At 41.6% G+C, this 20,950-nt stretch overlaps 1 protein-coding gene across 1 annotated transcript in view; it reads left to right on the forward strand.

Annotated features, from left to right (window-relative positions):
• Positions 1-20,950, forward strand: part of CSMD3 (CUB and Sushi multiple domains 3) — a 751,931-nt gene that overhangs the window by 653,785 nt on the left and 77,196 nt on the right. The window contains exons 52-55 of the mRNA XM_048507427.1: positions 719-907; positions 9,069-9,254; positions 11,590-11,784; positions 13,252-13,425. Of these exons, the coding sequence (XP_048363384.1) occupies positions 719-907; positions 9,069-9,254; positions 11,590-11,784; positions 13,252-13,425 (744 nt within the window). The remainder of the gene's footprint in view (positions 1-718; positions 908-9,068; positions 9,255-11,589; positions 11,785-13,251; positions 13,426-20,950) is intronic.

Consider the following 20,950-nt stretch of genomic DNA (forward strand, 5'->3'; position numbering starts at 1 on the left):
CAAATTTCTCCTGCCATGCATCTCTGTTTGATCTATTTATTTGGAAGCCAAAAGCAAATGGAACTAAGGCCCTTTCCACATGGAGCCAAAAACAGCTGCCCAGGGAAGGAAAAACACCAGTCCCTGGGGTGCTGTTCACACAGGTGCCACTGCCGCAACGCAGCAGCGCCGTCCTGTGCGGCCCCAAACAGTGCGAAGGCGTCGCTTTCCACCTCCCTTCCCGAGGGAGGTTTATGGAAAGCGCTGCCATCGCGTTCGTGCCGAAGACGCTGCTTTCCCGTCCCCCCCCACTCACTCATCCTCCAGCATCAGTCTGGAGGGCTGCTGAGACCCGCCCCCTGGAGGTTGGAGGGCAGCATGGGCAGGTCCCTGCAGCCCTCCAGACTGATGCTGGAGGATGAGGTGAGTGGGGGGGGGATGCAGAAGAGGTGGCTCCATGCAGAGCCACCTCTTCTGACCGGCCTCTGCAGGGGACGCTCACATGCCATTGTAGCAGAAAGACTATAGCCCAGCAGGTATTCTGTTGTGGCTGTATGATACTATGAAGGCCTCTGAGCCTCCCCTCTATAGTGTTCAGGTAAAGTGGCTGTTGCTAGGAAACCCTTTCTCTGCTTCCAAAGAGACCAAACATGTATCCTCCAATCCCCAAGGGCAGATGCTTCTGTTAAATAATTTGGTATCAGGAACAAAATACATGGTTTGCTTTGTTTTTCAAAAGCTCTGTACTGCAGCACTCCAGAGTCACCTCCTCATGGGTTCATTGTCAGTCAGTCAGGCGGGCAGCTCAACAGTGTGGTTCGATGGGCCTGTGACCGAGGATATCGGCTGGTCGGGAAGAGTACTGCTGTTTGTAGGAAATCTCCCCATGGATATCATGCATGGGATGTACCTGTCCCAGCCTGTCAAGGTAAATACTTACATCATCACTAATAGAAAGACTTTGAATCTGTTGTGTAATGGTTCCACAAATGTTCCAGTGTGTCAATGATGAGGGCAGATCTACACATGGAAATCAAGGCTTGGGTCCGCTGGAAATTTCCACTGATGGGGAGCAGTTTTCCATTCATGGAAAGAGGCTTCCTTTCTTCCCTCCTCCTGCTTCATCCCAGATTGTCCCCACAATGCTGTTCCTCAGGGATATGTTACCAAGGCCCTTCAGCAAGAAGAGGTGAGATGGCAAAAATTGCTGTCACCAGAACCCCAACTCACCTATGAAAGTTCTCTGTAGGATCCAGGGTAAGATGTACATGCAGAACTGTACCCAATATTTATATGGGTAGGAAAGATATGTGAGTTCCAGTTGCCCACAGGAGCTATCAAGCATTTTTTTAAACCCTTAATCAGATTATTTTTAATTATCTTGACTGTATCTCTGCCAAAGAAACCAGACCCTGAAGAAAAGATCTGAGATTTTCTTGGCACTGTTTCTGGGGTGTTACTTGTGGTTTTACTTTGGCTGTCTTTCACTTTATTATCATCACTTGAAAGCAATATCTCCCTGCAGATTTTTTTTTCTTTGAGGAAGGTACAATTCTGGCAAGGCAGCTGACATCCAAATCTCTGGGCCCAAGAGTTTTCCTGTTTTTCCTATGCCTTCTCCTCACAGATCAGTAACACCGTAGAACAGATATGCATGTGAAAGAATCTCGGAACCTGAAGTCTAGAGCATTTGAGGATAGAAAAGTATTTTAATGATAACCCCAAGAGAGAAGGAAACACCAAGGAGAATGAGTGTAGTATAAAGAATAAAAAGTTCCCTACTGGTACATTTTTATTATTATGCTGAATTGATTCTGAAACTTCAGCTGAGAGGCAAATTACTTTACCTCTTCCTCAGTGGTAAGATGGACATTGTGTCCCTAAAGAATTTGGGAAATTCACTGTTGTAGGCAGAAAGCTGTAGGTTATTCTTTTATAGTGTTTAGAACATTGTCCCAGTAGAGAGTTCATAGCCTTGTCGAAGGCTTTCGCGGCCGGAATCACTTGGGTGCTGTGTGGTTTCCAGGCTGTATGGCCGTGTTCTAGCAGCAATCCTCTGAAGATGCCAGCCTCTGAAGATCGTCTGAAGATGCCAGCCACAGATGCAGGCGAAACATCAGGAGAGAATGCTGCTAGAACACAGCCATACAGCCCGGAAACCACACAGCACCCAAGTTCATAGCCTGTTGCTGGGCTGACAAGACCTTTCCATATAGAAAAAGGAAGAAGGACGAGGAAGAAGGCTTTTAAAATTCTATTGCAATTTTTAAAAGCTCATTTATGCCTTTGTTTTCTTCATTCGTTTATCACTTTAAGCTTCTATTACAGTTGAAGCTCCTAAAACAGAAAACACGTTTCATATTAAAAAAAATGCTATGCATTTTATTTGATGGTTTTAGCGATTCAGATTTATTGTACAGCTTTACAACTTTGATCAAAGTCCTGTGGATTAACATAATTTTATGTGATTTCCAGTGTGAGTTTTTTTTGGTGCTGAAATGGTAAGAATAATGACTTTTAGGTTGATTGTGGGTAATCAGCAACTTGTAGATTTATAATATGTTATTATCTTGGGACATCATTGGTAATTATTAGTGATAATTTTTATTGATAAATTTTCCTCTGGGTATTTTATTAAAGCAAGTACCGGTGCTGTGTGATTGTGCAGTTTAGAAAAAGTCCTCAATACAGTTTTTCTAGTCTTTAAGCTTGTTTCTAGGATGTGTCTGATGACTCACTGGAATGCAGATTTCTGTTTATGCTGTCCAAGTACTTCACCTACTTAAATGCAAGCCCACATACATGATCTTCTTGACCTTTAGACTGAAATAAGATTAAATTTTTCTCCATGCAAATTCTCCTAAGTAGTTCTGGAGAATAAACTTTTGATCTGAAATATGAGAGCTCCGTGTAAAAGAACCCTTTTTCTTATTCTGAAACAAAACTAATGTCAAGTCCCACACAGTGTTTTAATTTCTATTAATATTGAAAGAGTTTCAGGAGTCTTCCAAACGTTTATGTATTTGACAGCATCCAGTGTTCCTTTCATTTGTTGGGCGATATTGTTTCGGATCATGTCTGCTTGATTGGTGACCCACCAAGCCAAAGGCAGCCCACCAACAATCACTTACTGTGGCCGAACAGTGCTTAGCAGATGACAGAAACAAAGGACTAAACAAATCCTTGATAGCTGCCATCCTTGGCTGGTGGGCTGTGTTTGCCTGGGTAGATAGATCACAAAATTGGCAGCCGTAAATGAACGCTCTGATCCTATCTCCCGCTGCAGTGAATTCTTTCTTGTACCTCAACAGCAACGCTGGTATTCCGTGAGCTTGTTTGGAAGCACCCGATTGACAACAGTGCACTCTTCTGCTGGGGCTACTTTGTAGGGAGTGGGATAGAACCAGATTCTGTGGGTAGTGAATGTGAAGATTGATCCTTTTGGATGAGCACAGAAAATACTGGGCTTTGCTTCTGTTGCAGAAGCCTTGTAACATGGCACAAATTCACACATTCTTCAGCCTGCCACAACTATTAGAAGTTATATATTCAGGCTATATTCAGCAGTGCTCAGTGAGATGGTTTGCCAGTCAGAACTGACCCAGGATGGGGGTGGGGGGATACTTGCTTTGACTTCTTGGCAAGGGGGGTAATGGAGACAGGGTCTCCTGGGTAGCACCATAGAAGTAACAGTGCTAACTGGATGTCTGCCTCTTGCTTATGTCAGAATGTATGGCCAGGCAGCATCCACATGCTTTCATGCTTCTGACTGAGGAGCATTTAACCCAGAATTTCAAGTAAGGGTGGGATTTGTTCTGTTTGAGCAACCCACTGAAGTGGCCACTGTGATTCCAACTAGCAAACCATCTCCCTGGATGTCATCGGCTCTGTCGTTTTCAAAATATTTACCAACAATTGCTATGATTGTAGCAGGGAATTTGAAGAACCTTGACCTTCTGGGCAACCATTTTTCCTCTCAAATTTTTCCCATATAGCTAAGGTAAAATTTAAATTATGTGACCAGAATCTGTCACTAAAGTCGTTGCCTAGTAGGGCTTGTGGTTGGCAGGTGATTTCCATCTTAACCAATGCTTGAGGAACCTGGAGGACAGGTAACCTGTGAGCCCATTTGAGCTACCAACCTTTTCTATCCAAAACTCTTTCCTGCAGCCTCCATGTTTTCATCCCAGTTGGGAGGAGAACAAGCTTAATGGCACAGAAGAAAGGAGAAAACCATTACAATCATCATGACAGCCACCCAAGAGAAAAAAGATGGCTGTAGTGTGGTGGTGGTGGTGGTTTTACTCCACTTTGTTCCCAGCCAGCTAGTCTTCTTCTGGACACCTTGGCAGTCTCCCTCTCTCATCTGACCTGTTGTGCCTCATGCTGAGGAGAAAGCAAGAAGGCTGAGAGGGAAGCCCTTCTCCTCAATCTTAATTCACAAAGGCCAGCTAAGGTCCAACAGTATAGGCAGACACTGTTTATAAGTGGTACTCTGTTCATTTATATTAATAGTTATACCTTATATTGTTCTATATGTTTGATGGGGTGGCATGCAGAGCAAACAGTAGTCACATGGTGTTTCTGGTCACTGGAAATTATGAATGGAGCTGCCCATGAGCTGCAGAGTGATTTAAAGTGTCCCAAAAGTCATAAAACTGGAAGTAGGAAAGTGAGGAAGTTGATTCTTGCACAAGCCTACACTTCCCAATCCCAGTCTGAGCTTTGTGTCTCACTGTTTGACATGTTTTTTTTCCCTTACCAGTGGTGTAACCACAGGACAGGGTGGGACAAATGCCCTCGGCGGGCTCCGTTCAGTCACATAGGGGCAGAAAATTGCCCCCACACTCCTCCCCCTTCCTCCCTCGATTAGGCCCTTCAGCCAGCAGAGGCTGAAGGAGCAGGCGAGCGGGGCCGCCGCATGGTGCCCCTCGGCCCTGCCCCACCAGGCCCATTAGAGACCACAGCTGAGCACCCCTCAGCCCCACCCCACCAGGCCCTGTCAGGCTGCCTGGGACTGCCACTGGCTCAGGTAAGTAGGGCACCAGGGGGCGTATCTACCACAGGGCGCAGGGGCACCATTTTGCCCCAGGAGCCATTTTTCCCTGCTGTGCCTCTGTCCCTCACACATAGATAATGTTGAACTGACTCCCAAATCAATCAAATGTTGTACTGTGAAATCCAACAAAGGTATTGCAAATCACTTTGGATTGGATTGGATTTTTCCTACTTCCATTTATGATGGTAGTCATTTGTGAACAAGCCCTAATGGTGCTGGTTTGGGGGCAGGCTGTATAATTTGAATACCCCAAATGCACTTCGTGATTTTTTGAAAATAACTTGAATTTAACTTGCCCAGTTGTCTTTTATATTTTAGTCTCCTTTTTTAATCCTAGTTTTCTTCTCAATAAATATTGTGTCAGTGGCCTCTAGCAAGGCAATATTTCTTTTGTTACATTGTATATCATTTATTGGGTTTTTGGGTGCACAGCTGAGATTTTTGAAAGAGAGTTTAGAAGAAAGCAAAAGCAAGAACCATGTTTACAACTAGTCTGGTAGTATCTCCTTTGCTTTGTCCCCTCCCCCCCCCCAATGCCAGCATTGTAAATCAACATTTCTACATTGATTGATGTCTGAATTATTCAGGACCATAACGGGGATGAGGTAGAATGTATAGAATCTAGGAACATAACATTAAAAATTGCACTTCTCTGTAGTTTGCTGCAGCAGTTCATATTTTTTCCTCAAATGTACAACACTTTTGACAGGCAGAACAGCGAAAAACCTTTATGAGAAAATATCTCGAGTGAAACAATATCTGGCAAATATTAGCTTTCTAGGAGAAGCCGGACAGGAAATAGAAGACGGCGTGGTTATTGAAAAGAAGAAAGGGCGCAACAACTTTATTAAGGAATCTGAAAGCAAACAGTGTGACAACGACAGAATACAAAAGTACACCGAGGTTTTGTATATGGCTTGCCCTGACTCCCTTGCTGGCAACAACCATATTTGGAGCTGGCTTGTTTTTGCTGCTACTACTACTACTGCCGTGATTTAACATTTATTTAACACCGCAAGGATGCTGTGTCCTGTAGGGAACAAACAAATGACAAAGGTGCTTTCCCAGAGAGCTTGTAGATTGCTTGGCCAGTGTAGACAAAGATGACAGTAAGAAATGCCTTGATAACAGAGTAGCAAGGATGTGGGTTGAGCTGAGCGAGCTGATGGCAGATAGCAGGACGGACAGAAGTTGGCTGTGATTTGGGAAAGCTCTTTTGTAAAAGATTGTTTGATGGATAGAGACAGTGGTTGTTGGCTGTTGTTATTATTAATTCGATTTGGTAGACCGCCCTACCCCCGAAGGGCTCAGGGCGGTTTACAGAACAATAAAACACAATACATCACATAAACTCAGTTAAAACAATAAATACATTAAAAACACTTGCCGCAGTAATCTTCTATAGTTAATTAATTAAAATAGATGGATGATGTCCGGTATTTAACTCCTGGGAGGGGACTGGCAGATGTTCTAGATAAGGGATCAATATAACAATGAGCAAGAGTAAGAAAACATGTTATTTTTCTTATAAATATAAGAATTTTTTCCTTATAAAACTTTATTATTTTTATAAACATTATTTTTCTTTGTTATAAATGTTGTTCATTTATAACTGTTATTAAACCTTTGCTATAAATGTTATTAAACATTTGTTATAAATGTTATTCTGAGCAAATGTGGATGAAGTATTGTGAAACCTTGGGAACATGTATGTTGTGGAACCTTGGGAACATTCAAGTATGGACAGATCTTGCCATTTTCCTACAGGTAGGAGGCGCGGAGCTTGAACTGAGTTAAATACAGGAGCAATCTCTTTGTTAACAGATAGGGAGGAGAAGAATTCTTTTGGAAGGAGGAGACCGCTGGGAGGAGTCCAGTACTAGCTTCCTCACAGTCTCACCAGACTTCTTCCAGAGAGTCAGGAATAGGGAAAGAGGGAAACTGTAGCTTCAGGGGTAGATAAAGAAAGGATGGTTCATGGATGTGAAGGAAAAAAGGAAGCAGGAAAAGGGAAGAGGCCATCCTACCACTTGGTTGAGCAAAGTGTATTTATTTATATATTTCTTATATACTAAAGTATTTGTATCCCAGCTCTCCATTTTGGTCACGCTTAAAGCCTTCCTCCAATCTTAGCTGCCTTTCTCCACCTTAAGTTGATTTTTTCATTGGAGGAAGGAAACTTAAACTGGTGCAAGGCACCCTGAAGGATGGTTGTATCCATTCCAGTAATAGTAATGCCCAAGTAACAGTCCATAGGATCAAAGTGTTAATAACACATACCGCATAAGGCTTGTGTCATGTGTCTCTATGCCCTAAGGGGCTCCTGCATAGGGCTTGGAAATTCACAGTTTGATGCTGAAGCAGTCATTGCACTTGTAGCTTGTTCTCTGTACCTAGTTTTCATGGATATGAATATTAATATGCCATGCAAGCAGAGGTGGGATCCAGCAGGTTCTCACCAGTTCCCGAGAGTGGGTTACTAATTATTTGTGTGTGCCGAGAGGGGGTTACTAATTGGGTCTGCTTTTCTGTTAGAAATTCCATTAGGTCCAAAAATCATAAAGTCCTGTTGTTTCCTATGTGGCTGGTTAGCGAAGGTAGAAAACAGGATAATTCTCCCTGTTGGGCTGTTTTAAAGACATGTTTTAGTAACATAGTAAAGTTCCTTGTTTAAGGAAAGTATTGTTCTTTTGATTTCTAGAAACAAAATTAAGTATTTGAAAGTATTAAGTATTTGACAGGCAGTCAATTAGAGGAGAAGTAGTTGTTTCTGTTGGCAGGAGACGATAGGACTTGCTATAATGAGTTTAAATTATGGACAAAAAGATACCAGCTGGAAATTAGGAACTTTTTTTGCAGTAAGAGTTTTTTTACAGTAACAGAGAAATTATTAATGCCCCATCCCTGGAATGCCCGGCCACGCCCCTGTCGTGCCCCGCCCAGCCCCATTGGTGCTACGCCACTGTTTGAATCCCACCACCATGGGAACCTGTTACTAAATTTTTTGGATCCCACCACTGCATGCAAGGTATGTTTTTAATCATATACTGAAAAAGAGCAGTGTATGTTTGATATGAGAGCCAGCATGGTGTAGTGGTCAAGATGTCAGACTGGGATGGTCTAATCCCCACTCGTACCATGGAAGCTTGCTGGGTCACCTTGAACTAGTCACCCATCCTCAGCCTCATTCCTGGCGAGTATTTGGATTGGAGACCTCCAAGGGATATCCGGTTTGTGATCCAGGGACAGGCAATGGCAAACCACCTCCAAGCATCTCTTGCCTTGAAAACACTACGGGATCACTATAAAGAAGAATATGTTGGTTGGGATATAAGAGAGAAAATGAAATTATTCCTCCATCTAGTGTATTCTTTTAATCTTTATTGGAAATGTTTTGCGAGAACTCTTGCCTTTGTTATGGAATATTTTCTGGATGGACATGGAAGTTTCAAGGGGAACCTGGCTCATTCCCAGCCCAAACCCCAAGCATTTAATGGCTGTTTCTGCATAGCTCCTACCTGTGAACATCCAAAAAAAATGCACATAGATCCAGTCAGCTTTTCTTCTGGTGAAAAAAGGAAACAAAGGGCCCTTTTCACCACCACACACAAAAGGCTGTGCTGGGGATTATGGCCCTGCATAGACAAAAGACATGTGAGACGGTGATTGCGGTAAAGAAGGAGAATTAGGTGATATCAAGTGAAAAATGTTGCCTATGTGCAAGCCAGTATCTGTAGTTCCTGTTTTTCTAGAATATTGATCGTATTTGCTGCTTCAAGTATATGATCAGAAGCACAGTATACAAGTTTCAATGACAACACATGATAGAGGAAAGGCCAGCAACCATTATTGTTGATTATTGTTATTGTTTATTATATTTCTACCGCCCATCTGTACCTTTGTACCCACAACGAATGCTCTCTCATTACTATCCCCTGGATGTTTAAAACTCATAAAGATATTAACCACAAAACAAAGGTTGTGGAAAGACAGGACAATTTATATCTCTCTGTTTGCTTTAAATCCTCAGCTGTATCTTGTGGGATTCCAAAAGCACCAACAAATGGTGGGATATTGACAACGGACTATTTAGTAGGCACCAGAGTTACTTATTTTTGCAATGATGGGTATAGGCTGTCGTCCAAGGAACTTACAACTGCTGCCTGCCAGCCAGATGGTACATGGAGCAACCACAACAAAACACCTCGTTGTGTAGGTAAGGACAATCCAGGTTCAAACGAGCAGCAGAGTTACTTTACCAACTGATGACGTATAGTCATTTGATAATTGATTTTTTTGATGTATTTTAAGAGGCTAATTGGAATGCAGTAAAGTCACGCTGCCCAGTGTGGCACCCATGGGAACTGGGATGCCTAGAGACTCCTTTGCTTGCACTCACCAGTGTTTTTAGAAACAGGGTGAGGTTTTTGCCCAGCAGGACTTCTGACTGGGTAGATTAAAAAAAACTTACTTTGGAAAGCAGCTGTCATTACTACTTGACTTAAAGCAAGTTGTGTGTATGCAAAAATATTTTTAAATAATATGTTCATTTAAAAATGTACCTTCTTAAATAAAACCTTCCGTAAATATTGGAAAATGTACATAAAGGTGAAAATTTTAAAGGAAAATGGTGGCAGGAAAATACGAGTGAGGATGATAGCTAATGGATTATGTCGAAGGTTTAATTTTCTGGGCTGAGTCTTATACCTCCTCAGTTGTCAACTTTTTGGACAAACTGAAAAGTTGCATAAGGTGGCTGACTGTCAAGGCTCAAACAGAGCCCAGGCAAACATCTTGAAATTCAGTCTTTGTATGACTTTGTATGCAAATTGGATGCTTGTTCAGCCACAACATGCCTTGGGGCTGTGCAGAAAAAGGAGAGAGAGTTTAACCCTTTAACGTTCAATCCACTTTTGTGATTTGAAGCTCGAGTCCCTGTTTTTTTTTTAAAGCGTCAAGCAAATTATCTAATGGAGTAATAAAATGGAAATGAGAGCTGAAGGTTTTTGAGATCTTTGGAAGCTATTAATGGGCCTGTGTTGATAAGAGGATATCAAAGGCTGCGTAACACTATTATGGATTCCGCAAAGCATATGTATAATGCATTGCAGTTGTTATAAAAAAAACTTGTTTTCCTCTTTCTCATTTGCTTGTGTGCCCTTCACACATTCAGGCAGCAGCTGGAAACAATCCAAGTTGCTGTTGCACCTTTGTGTGGAGATGCTTTTTTAAAACAAGGAACCCCCACAGCCATGCAGATCATCCCACAATCCAATTGACTGCATCTGCATAGCTGTGCTTGTGTAACACAAAAAAAGAAAGAAAAAGAAAAAGGGACTTCCCTGCAGTGGTCAGGAAATAATGAGTGTGTTGCTGTGGATCTATATGGCAGTCATAGTCGCTGCCATGGGAAGGCAACCTGCTTGGGGGACTTTGTACATTATTGGGCGCTCAGAGAATCTGCCCACAATGTGCTGGGTGACCTGCATAGAATGGCAGGTGGTTGGATTCTCCCCAATATGGTAGATGGCTTGGAACCTAAAAGAAAAAGATGGGAGGGTAGTAAAGCATCTCCTGCCCTGTGGCATTTATGTGGGAGAGCCTCCAACCTGGGATTGTGCAAAGGGATTGGTAGTTTCCCTGTTTTTGAAAATCCCAGGTTGAGGGGAATAAAACAGGCCAAACTCATTTTGGGAACAGGGCCTGTGTGAAGTTCCCCCCAAAATCAGTTTCTATAATGTCCTGCAAATGTTATATTTGGCCTGTGTGGAATCCACCTATGACTGAGAAATTAAGGGAGAGGGAGATGATGATGTTGTGTTGAGGTAAAGGAACAGTTACAGCCCATCCAGAGGGCAATATAGAAGTCCGAGAACAATAATGGAATCATATTCTATCTAGAGCTATTGTGATGACCTTTATCCAGTGGTGGAATTCAATTAATTTAACAACCATTTCCAGTGGTGGGATTCAAATAATTTAACGACTGGTTGTTTACCAGAACCATTTTGGCAACCGGTTCTGCCAAAGTGGTGCAAACCTGCTGAATCCCACCACTGCCCTTATCACTGTATTTCTAATATTGTGAAGATTTACTAGGTGAGAAGGTTAAAATGGGAATTCTCAGTATGTAAGAGGAAGACAGGGGTATCATGCCTATAATCCAGAAAAAGCCAAGGTATTTATAAAAGGATTAAATCAGTAGCCTAATAAAAGCAGCACTTTTTAGCTGTCGTGTTTAATCCATTAAGTAATTATTTTGAGCATTAATATAAATCTGGATAATCACTCACCAAATCCAAAGATAAGAAGTTAAATCCCGATTTTTATGCTGAAATTCTGCAAAAATCCAGTTTAGCTAGTACGAACAGATCATTGTGCATCTGTTTAGGTTATGAACTCAGATAATGCCCTATCTACAATGCATGAACTCATCTGATTAGTATTCAAGGCAAATTTTCTTTTTTTTCTCAATGCATGTTAATTTTCTTTTTAATAAAAGGACAAAAAAATGGCACACTCTTTTTATCTCTCTGTGTAACTCTCTAAAGTTGTCACATGCCCAAGCATCAATTCATTCACCTTGGAACATGGGAGATGGCGAATAGTGAATGGCTCTCACTATGAATACAAAACAAAAGTTGTTTTCAGCTGTGACCCTGGGTACCATGGATTGGGACCAGAATCCATTGAATGCCTTGCCAACGGAACGTGGAGTTGGAGAAATGAGAGACCATACTGCCAGAGTAAGTATTGTGTCTATCAACTGAAAGTCTGCTTTGCTCACAGGCCTTCTGTCTCCATGTTCTCACAGCTTTGCATAACCATGTACAGCAGGGGGCTCCAAACTATGGTCCTCCAGATGTTCATAGACAATGAATTCCATCAGCTCTGCCAGTTGGCCTTGCTGGCAGGGTCTGATGGGAATCATAGTTCATGACATCTGGAGGGCCATAGGTTGATACCCTGATGTACAGTTTATCATAGCCTACCTATCACATTCCTAGAATCAAGGTCTGGCACTGGTAACAATGTTTCATTGGCTGTATTGTTCCAACCCTTGACTGGACAACATACTAGGTACAACAGACTGTACAACAGATATGGCATCCCTTGGTCATCACAGCCATTTTATAGCAAGCATTATCTTGCTTTAAAAATGTCATGTGATCCTGATCCCACTCGTCCCTGGGGATGTTGTATCATCTAACGATGCCCTCAGTAAAGTCTTCTTGAAAATACAAGAAGTCTAAAATTATTCAGCATTGAATGTTTTGAGAACTGCAGCACCCACGCATAGGACTGGATCCAATCAGGTTTTCCACTAGAGGAAAAGAGAGTTAGGGGTTCCTTTTCACCACTAAAGATACGTTGTATTTCTCATATCTTTCAACAGACTCCGTTTTCAAGGAAACCTATTTGTTGATCAAAGTATCAAGCAGGTTACACTATCGCACCAACAACCACAGTAAGGAAAGTGGTGGACCCCTCTTACTAGCCCCAATTTCAGCTCAGCAGCTCATCTCTTAATGCGCTCACAAGCTTGGTCTACTCCCAAAGACATCTCTGATAACCACGCAGCTGTCTAGCCCTGGGAAATGACATTAGGACACATTCCAGTAATAGCACAGTACTAGCTTAAGAAATATAATACGCTACATGCAGACACCCTCCAGAGGCCACATCTTCCTGGCCTTCCCTAGAGACATGGCAAGACCACACACACACAAAAAAAACAATAGGTCTTGACAGCTATGCTGTGGACCATAGGTTCTGCATGGTGAAAAGCCATGTGTTACAAGGAGAAGAATCAGGTGGGACTAAGAGAAAACATTTTCTGAATCCAACCCATAAACTGCACAGTGATAACTATATGAGAGTCATTATTCACAGGCTGTAGCTTCTGTACTGTGTTCAAGGATAATGTTATGCATTTCAGAAGCCAAGTTCAAAAATGGATCACAAATGAGACAATGTGAGCATTATAGCCATTCATTTGTTTAGTTGTGTTGTATCTGAATGATCTTATCTTTTTCCCCTGTACCAATCATATGTATATTCTTCCAATGTCATCTTAACAAACTTTTGTATATAGTTGTCACTGCACAGTGTTTCAGGAAGCACCTAGAATTCTAACACAGTGGAAGTTGAATATTAAATGTGTTCACTTGAAACGTATATGCAACATATTTCATCCTGTTTTCCCCGGTTAGTCATTTCATGTGGAGAACTTCCTCTGCCTCCAAATGGGAATAAAATTGGAACACAAATCACATATGGATCTACAGCAATCTTTACCTGTGACTTAGGATTCATGCTGGTAGGCTCAGCTGTAAGGGAGTGTCTCTCATCCGGACTATGGAGTGGAACTGAAACCAGGTGTTTAGGTAAGGAAGTCTTTTCTTTTATATCAGTTGTAAACGTCTGACTGTTCTTCGTGAATTCCCTACTGATAAACCACATCTTGACTGTCCAGTTTGTTTTTATTGAATTTATTCCTATTGTGCTTGAGAGGAACTTATACTTGACTGACATGCTATGTACAGCCTTGTCCGAGATGTACTGTTGGTTTCAAAGTGATTTATTAACACATAAAGTATGCTAAGGTTAAGTGCATTCATCTTGGGGTACAGATATTTAAATCTAAGATGTGGCATCCTTTGAGGCTAGCTAATTTTAATAGGGCATATATCAAGATAAAAATAACCATGCAGTGGTTTACAAGTTTGTATCGTGAGCAATACTCCCATCTGAATCATGCTATAATGTGCTTTTTTCAGTGAAGGAACTTTCTGAAACAATTTGCAATTTATCGTGGAGATCTTTTGAAGTAAACCAAGCAAAAAATCCTATTAGGTACATACAAGCAGTTGGCTACCTCTAAAGAACTTCTGTGGGTCCCAGCTATACTGTTTATTGGCTGTAGACTGCTTGTTCAGATGCTAGAAATGGTTAATTACTTTTTGTCATATGTAAAATCTGTTTAAAATCCTTTAATTCAAAGGAATGTATTAGGGTTACATTTCTTTTCTGGTGTATCTGCTTTCTGAAGTCAGCCAGCATGGTGGGTTAAGAGTGGTGGACTGTATTCTAGAGAGCTGGGTTTGATTCCGCACTCCACATAAGTGGTGGATTCTAATCTGGTGAACCAGGTTTGTTTTCCCATTCCCATGCATGAGTTGTAAGTTGCTTTGAGACTTCTTATGGTTGAGAAAAGCAGAAGATAAATCCCAACTCTTCTCTTAGGCCCTTTCTGCACAGGCCAAAAACAGCGCCCTAGGCATGGCAAAAACACCGTCCCTAGGGAGTTGTTCGCATGGGGGGCACTGAGAGGTTTTCTGGAAACAGTGGCTTCCAACCGCTGCTGTGCAAAGTTTACCTCGTCTCCTGGCTTCCGGCTCGTCACAGAGGCCAGGAGACACGCCCCCTGGCCTGTGACTCTAGAGCCGTCGCGCCAGCCTGTGGGACGAGGTAAGCTTCCAGGGACGCGCAGCCTGTGTGAAGGCTGCGCCGCCACCTGCCGCCCTCCCGGGACCGTCCATGCAAACAGATCCAGGGGGGTGCATCGGCATCTTTTATGCCGACGCACCCCCGCATCGTTGCGGTGCAGAAAGGGCCTTATTCTTCAAAGTCTCTTTCATATCTACATGAAATCCTTTACATGTATAGAGGGATTCTCTATTTCACAGAGCTCACTGGGGATTCTGGGATAATGGCCAGCAAGTACCTTTAAATTCATTATAGCTTCACTGTGTATCACTGGAGTGCCATCTTAGGCCGTTATTTGGAGAAACTGCTTAAATGCACCCTGAAGCTTCATGTACCCTGTCAGTGGGTCTTCCAACTTTTCTCATATAAATAGTTTCAAATGTTTTTGGCAAGTATCATTATCACAATTAGGTTACAGGAAGGAACGCACACTTCCAATCTTCTTTTTGAATGCTTCCCCATTTGGGGGACTGCATGGAAACTAGGATAACTGATTTTGAAACCTTCTGCGTTGGTGTTTTTTACTCAGTTTATTTCTACACCCAACTTTTCTTCCCAATGGGGACCCAGAGCAGTTTAGAAGATTGCTTTCTTCATCTCCAGTTTATCTTCACACCACCACCACCATGATGTGGGTTAAACTGCAAGAGAGAGGTGGTCTCTAGATCATGTAGTAATCTTCCATGTAAGTATGGAGATTCAGAGCTGGAATTCCCGCATGTAAGTATCCCACTGAAATCAGTGGAGTATACACATGTACCACCCAGCATGGGAGTTCAACCTTCACGAACTCCCTATCTGAAATGCATAGCATCTGTAGAGCCTGTTTCATTTTCGAAGGTAGAACCAAGTGACCACAAGGCAAAGGCTTGTGATGGAACATATTTTGTTCTGGATTATTGTGTTGACTTTATAAAAACATCAATTCAGCATTTGGCAAGTCGCTGACATTTTCTTTCCAGTGGAGGTTAAGGTGGTGGTACTATTTTGAAGTTGCCGTTAAAGTTTCATTCTCATTTGTCATTACTAAGGTAAAGTTCAGGGCTATGCAGCAGAGTTAGAAGAAAATATTACTTTTAGGGCCTTCCTCAACCAGCAGGGGTACAAAGAGGTTTTCCTTTGTCCAGCTCACTGAAAACATTAGCTTGTCATATTTTCCTCCCTTTAGGATAGCCACAGTTCTGCAGTTTCATTAATCATCTGCCATTAGCCTTCAGCCAAAGTAGTTCTTTTCTTCCATGAACAAAATGATAATTAGTTAATCTATAAATCTTTGGCAGACAATTTGTTTTCTTGATCCTCAGTAGAAAAAAAAGTTGAGTTCTGCCTTATATTTTGCCAAGGAAACAGTTTGGGACAGGAGATTCTTAACTGCTTGACAAATGGTTATTTTTCCCTCAGGTGTTAAAAGAAACAGTAAAGGGTACCTATTAGGAAATAAAAGTTGGATCAAATTCAGCTGAACTTTTGTCATAAATAATAATCTGCTTGCTAGTTAAGGTCAAAAATATAATTTAAAAAAAACCCAAATGCTTTCCCTTTTTTTTACATGGAGTGAAAAGTATCATCATGTTATATCTAATTTATGGTGACCTAACAGGGTTTTTAAAAGCAGGAGGCACTCCGAATTGGTTTGCTATTGTCTGGCTTTGTATAGCAACCCTTGACTTCCTAGGAGGTCTCTCATCCAAATACTAGGCCAGCCCTGCTCAGCTTCTGAGATCTGATGAGATCAGGCTAGAAAAGGTACCCCAAAGTCTAAGAGGTTGCCAGTGTGGAAGAAACATCAAGAAAACTGTAAAAGGCAAGAAAGCCGATGTCTTGAGTGACCATGTCTTCCAAGTCTTTAAATAGAAGCTGCCTTTGTCTAAACAATGTAAAGAAGAAGAGTTTGGATTTTAAGAGTTTGGAGTTTGGATGGAGGAGGCTCAAAAGGAGCTTACAAACTCATTTCCGTCCTTACCCCACAACAGACACTTTGTGAGGTAGGTATTCTTAAGACAACAGTGTCTCTTCCCATCCTGCCAACCTTTTGCGTGGTTGAGCAGTGCAGTGCCAAGATGGGGTGCCATTCTCTGCATTGGCTCAGTGTCTCCTATAGGGACAAAAAAACCTGTCTGTATTAACCCTCACCAACATCAGCCTTGGAAAATAACCTGCCTCCCCCTCTTCCTAAAGGGATTAAGGAAAAGACAATACTCCAGCATGTGAAAACCAGTTCCCATCTTCAGCCCTGGTCCACATGCTTCCATGAAAGAAAGAGTATGCTAATATGACTTCATATCAAGCAGATTCTCTACCACTGAGCCACATCTAATTCCTGTAACAAACTGAAGCTTAGTCTGTTGTAATGTCTTTATATGCTCTACTATCTATCCTGTATTATGGAACAGACCTATAAGCTTTACAATTCAATCATAAGAACCCTTCTTTTGGACTAAACTGCACTGAATATGATTCGGAGTAGACTTATTTAGGATTGCTCACTTACAGCCACATCCAAGCAGTGTTATTCCTTCATGTTTCTTTTTTTTTTCATTTAGCCTTTATTTGGCATAAACAGTATAAAATCACATCTAAATCGCATCAAAATACAAAGTGCAACATATAACAAATTAAGTTGATTCATACATTGCTTGTGGGATATTTCCAGCAGAAAGTTCGCAGCCATTTCATAGAATGTAGCATCAGAATTATTTAATAAGAACAATAGTCTGCTTAGTTCATCCAGCTCGCTAGGTATCATAGAAAGCAACCTAGAGTATTTGACTCTAATACTTGCCGATTTAGGACAACAGAATAATTGGTGAGTTAATGTTTCTAATTGATTTGCACCACATGAACACACCCTTTTGCACATTTCTAGATTGTTATATCTACCTCGTAGTATGGCAGAAGGGAAAACATTCCTTCATGTGCTACATCCTGCATACCCTATAAGCCCTTGAAGCCATGGCAATAAATTTTGTCCCAACAATACTGCTGCAGTTTCTATGTCCTTAAAACTTGCCATAAATGATAAATATCATAACAGAATTCCTATATACAAATAAATGTCCTTAGGAAATGGGGGGTGGGGGTTCCTATCATAATAGGGTCCAGGTTTTTTTTGAGGGAGTGATTGCTGGGATGTAATAGGGTTGCCAATGTCCAGGTGGTGACTGGAGATTTCCCATGATTACAGCTGAACTCCAGGCAGTAGAGATCAGTTCACCTGGAGAAAATGGCCACTTTGGAAGGTGGACTGTCTGGCATTACTCTCCATTGAGTGCCCCCCTGCTGTCCTCAGGCTCCACGCCCCAGATCTTCCTGTATTTCCCAATCTGGAGCTGATGACCTTAGATGTAATGTATGAAAATATAAGAATCAATGTTCTAAACTGCTATGTTGTCCCCATCATATCTAATTGGAACCTCTTAAAAACAAAAACAAAATAGTAAGCTATGAATAATTTGGAGGATTGTGCCACAGCAGAAAAGTCCTTTTCCTGGGGTAGGTGGAATTGAGATGAAACCTTTCAGTCTATATTTTTAGTAATGTTTCTTAAGCCAGAAGGAGGTGTTGCAACACTTCATTTTTCATATTTTGGCAAATTGTTTCATTCGGGTGCTTTACTGAATGCTGTGTGAATTTCCTACCCAAGGCTCATAAATAACATAAAGTAGTAGATGATTGGTGGCTTCCTTCTAAAGTAACAATGTGCCAGCTCAGTCATTAAATCAAACATGTTACCTCTCAAACAGTAATATTTAATTGAAAATTGTTGACCGAAAAAAATAAATAATGGGAGCTGCTGGGACAATATACCACACATATTGGCATGAGGGTTTTGACTGGATAGCTCCAGGCTAGCCTGATCTCATCAGATCTCAGAAGTCCTGGTTGAAATTTGGATGGGAAACCTCCAAGGACTACCAGGGTCATGATGTAAAGGCATGCAATGGCAAACCACCTCCGAATGTCTCTTGCCTTGAAAACCCCATCAGGGTTTGCCATAAGTCAAGCTCGAACTTGACAGCAAACATGGACACACATTGTGTGGAGGACAGTGTGATTTTACACTGACAGCTCCCACTTCTACACAGGTGCAGGTGAAAAGTCTACTCACAGCACACTGCATGTGTGCAGATAACCCAATCAACAGGTAAGGGGCATGGCAAGTGAATGTGCTCTTCTCCATCTCTCTAAACCTTGATTGCTGGTTATGAACTGGTGCTCTGCCTTGCACTGAAGGGAGATTCTCTTCGGGGCGAGCTTCTGTTATGGACATCTTTTCCAATCTGTCACTACAGGGCAAATCCCATAATCTCCACTGTTTGTGAGAGCAGGCGACCTTTTCCCCTGCTTCGCAGGGAACATGAAACAAATGGGCCGATGTTATTCTTTGTTTCGGGCTTTTTTGCTCCACCTCACTTCCCCTGTTCTACTTCTGCACTCCCCAATGATTGGGAGGGCTTTATAACTTTATTTCAACTTTAAATCTATCAAAATAATGATAGCTATAATACAGGAATATTGAAATACAAGGAATATTGAAGTAACAAGCCTTTTTCATCCCATAGCTGCAGCAGCAGCAGCAGCACCAGGAAGAAAGAGAGAGAGAGAGAGAGAGAGAATATCAATTCTAGGACATGATCCCATTCTTCAGCAGAGTTTGGTTCAGGGAACTACCTCACCTCTTTCATTTCAGGAGGAATTATTTTTGGAAAGGCACTCCAATACGATATAACAGCAATGACGATATAACAGCAATTTAAATCACTTTAACAAAACCAACAATCTTGTGACCACTAAGTGTGATGAGATGTGTGCCTTTAAGAGTGAGTTGATGGCAGAGTTGAGAGAACCAGGAACTGAGACCCAGAACAGTTCAGCAGGCATGCTGCTCAGCAGGCAGTGGGGTGCCTCCCCATGTTTAAAGGCAGAAATGCAAGGAGACCCCACTATAACCCCACTGCACAGCAAAGAGCCCCGAGGAGAGCGTTCTATGTGTAATGAGCCTAATTTGGTTGAATGCAGCTTTTGTCGTACTGATCTATCTATCTATCTATCTATCTATCTATCTATCTATCTATCTATCTATCTATCTATCTATCTATCTATCTATCTGTCTGTCTGTCTGTCTGTCTGTCTGTCTATCATCTGTCTGTCATCTGTCTGTCTGTCTGTCTGTCTGTCTGTCTGTCTGTCTGTCTGTCTGTCTGTCTGTCTGTCTGTCTGTCTGTCTGTCTGTCTGTCTGTCTGTCTGTCTGTCTGTCTATCTATCTATCTTCAGGCCATAACAACAAAGAGAGGATGCCTTAAGACCTGCTGCTGATTTTGTTGCTGTTCTTTTTGGATCCAAGTTATCTGGGCTTATAAATGTTATGAAAAAAACTAGGATGAGCAGATTTCTTGGCAGGGGGAAGACATCATTGTTGCAAAGGCATAGGGCAGTAGGAATAAATCCAGATTGCAAAATTTGATTAATTTTAGCTTTTCTAATCCAAATTCATGTTTGGGTGATCTAGAAATAGCAGCTTTCTCATTTTTTAATATGCCATCAGTCATGATAACATTCACAGAGGAGCATCAATCAATTGTAGCAATGGTAGTAACAGAATTATAAGATTGAGTGTGGAAAATGGCATACAAAAGTCAGTTCCGGAGACAGGCCAGATATTTTGTCTGGGCTATAAAACTGAAGAGATTCACAGCTCATTCCTTTTTAGTTAGCATAGGTTTCCCTTTCTTGAGTTGTGTGGGAGGGGAACAGAACCTGGGCCAAAACTCTGACTGCTATTAGAAATATGGTTTCACATGGAAGAAATTGGATCACTAGAACAAAGAAGTACAGTCTTGTGGCACTTTAAAGATCAACTTGTTTATTGGCTTCTAAATCGCCAAGTTTGCAATCTTTTTGGCTTAAGTCTTCAGAAGCCTTTCTTCAACAGAAGTGATTCTGTGGATTAGGATGTCCTCCATGATATGTGTAACATTAGTGCAAGAGGGGCAGTCATGACAGATAGGAGATCCCATTTTCCATCTCCTAGAGATTTCCTCCAGCTTCTTGTCCCCTCTCTGACTCTAGCTTCTTTCTACCAATTTGGTGTTGCTCCAGCTCATCCCTCCCTGCCTGCTTAGGCTAGCCTACACACACACACACACACACACACACGTGGAAAGAGAGAGATTTGGTGTAGAGAGGAGAGCGACCATTTACATATTGAACCTGAAATGCAGAAATAAAGAACACATTTCCTGTTGTAACCTTTTTTTTTTTACATATCTGGCTACTGACAAGGAAGTTTTCTATTAAATTAGGGAAAGCTGGAATGTAATTCAGTTGCATACTTTTTTAAAAAATTAAAAAATCACAATATCACATTATTAATTATTTTCCTTATCATAGGTAATATGTTATTGTGAGTTCTAGCAAAAAAT

This window comes from Sphaerodactylus townsendi, linkage group LG09 (assembly GCF_021028975.2).
Source record: "Sphaerodactylus townsendi isolate TG3544 linkage group LG09, MPM_Stown_v2.3, whole genome shotgun sequence".
NCBI lineage: Eukaryota > Metazoa > Chordata > Lepidosauria > Squamata > Sphaerodactylidae > Sphaerodactylus > Sphaerodactylus townsendi.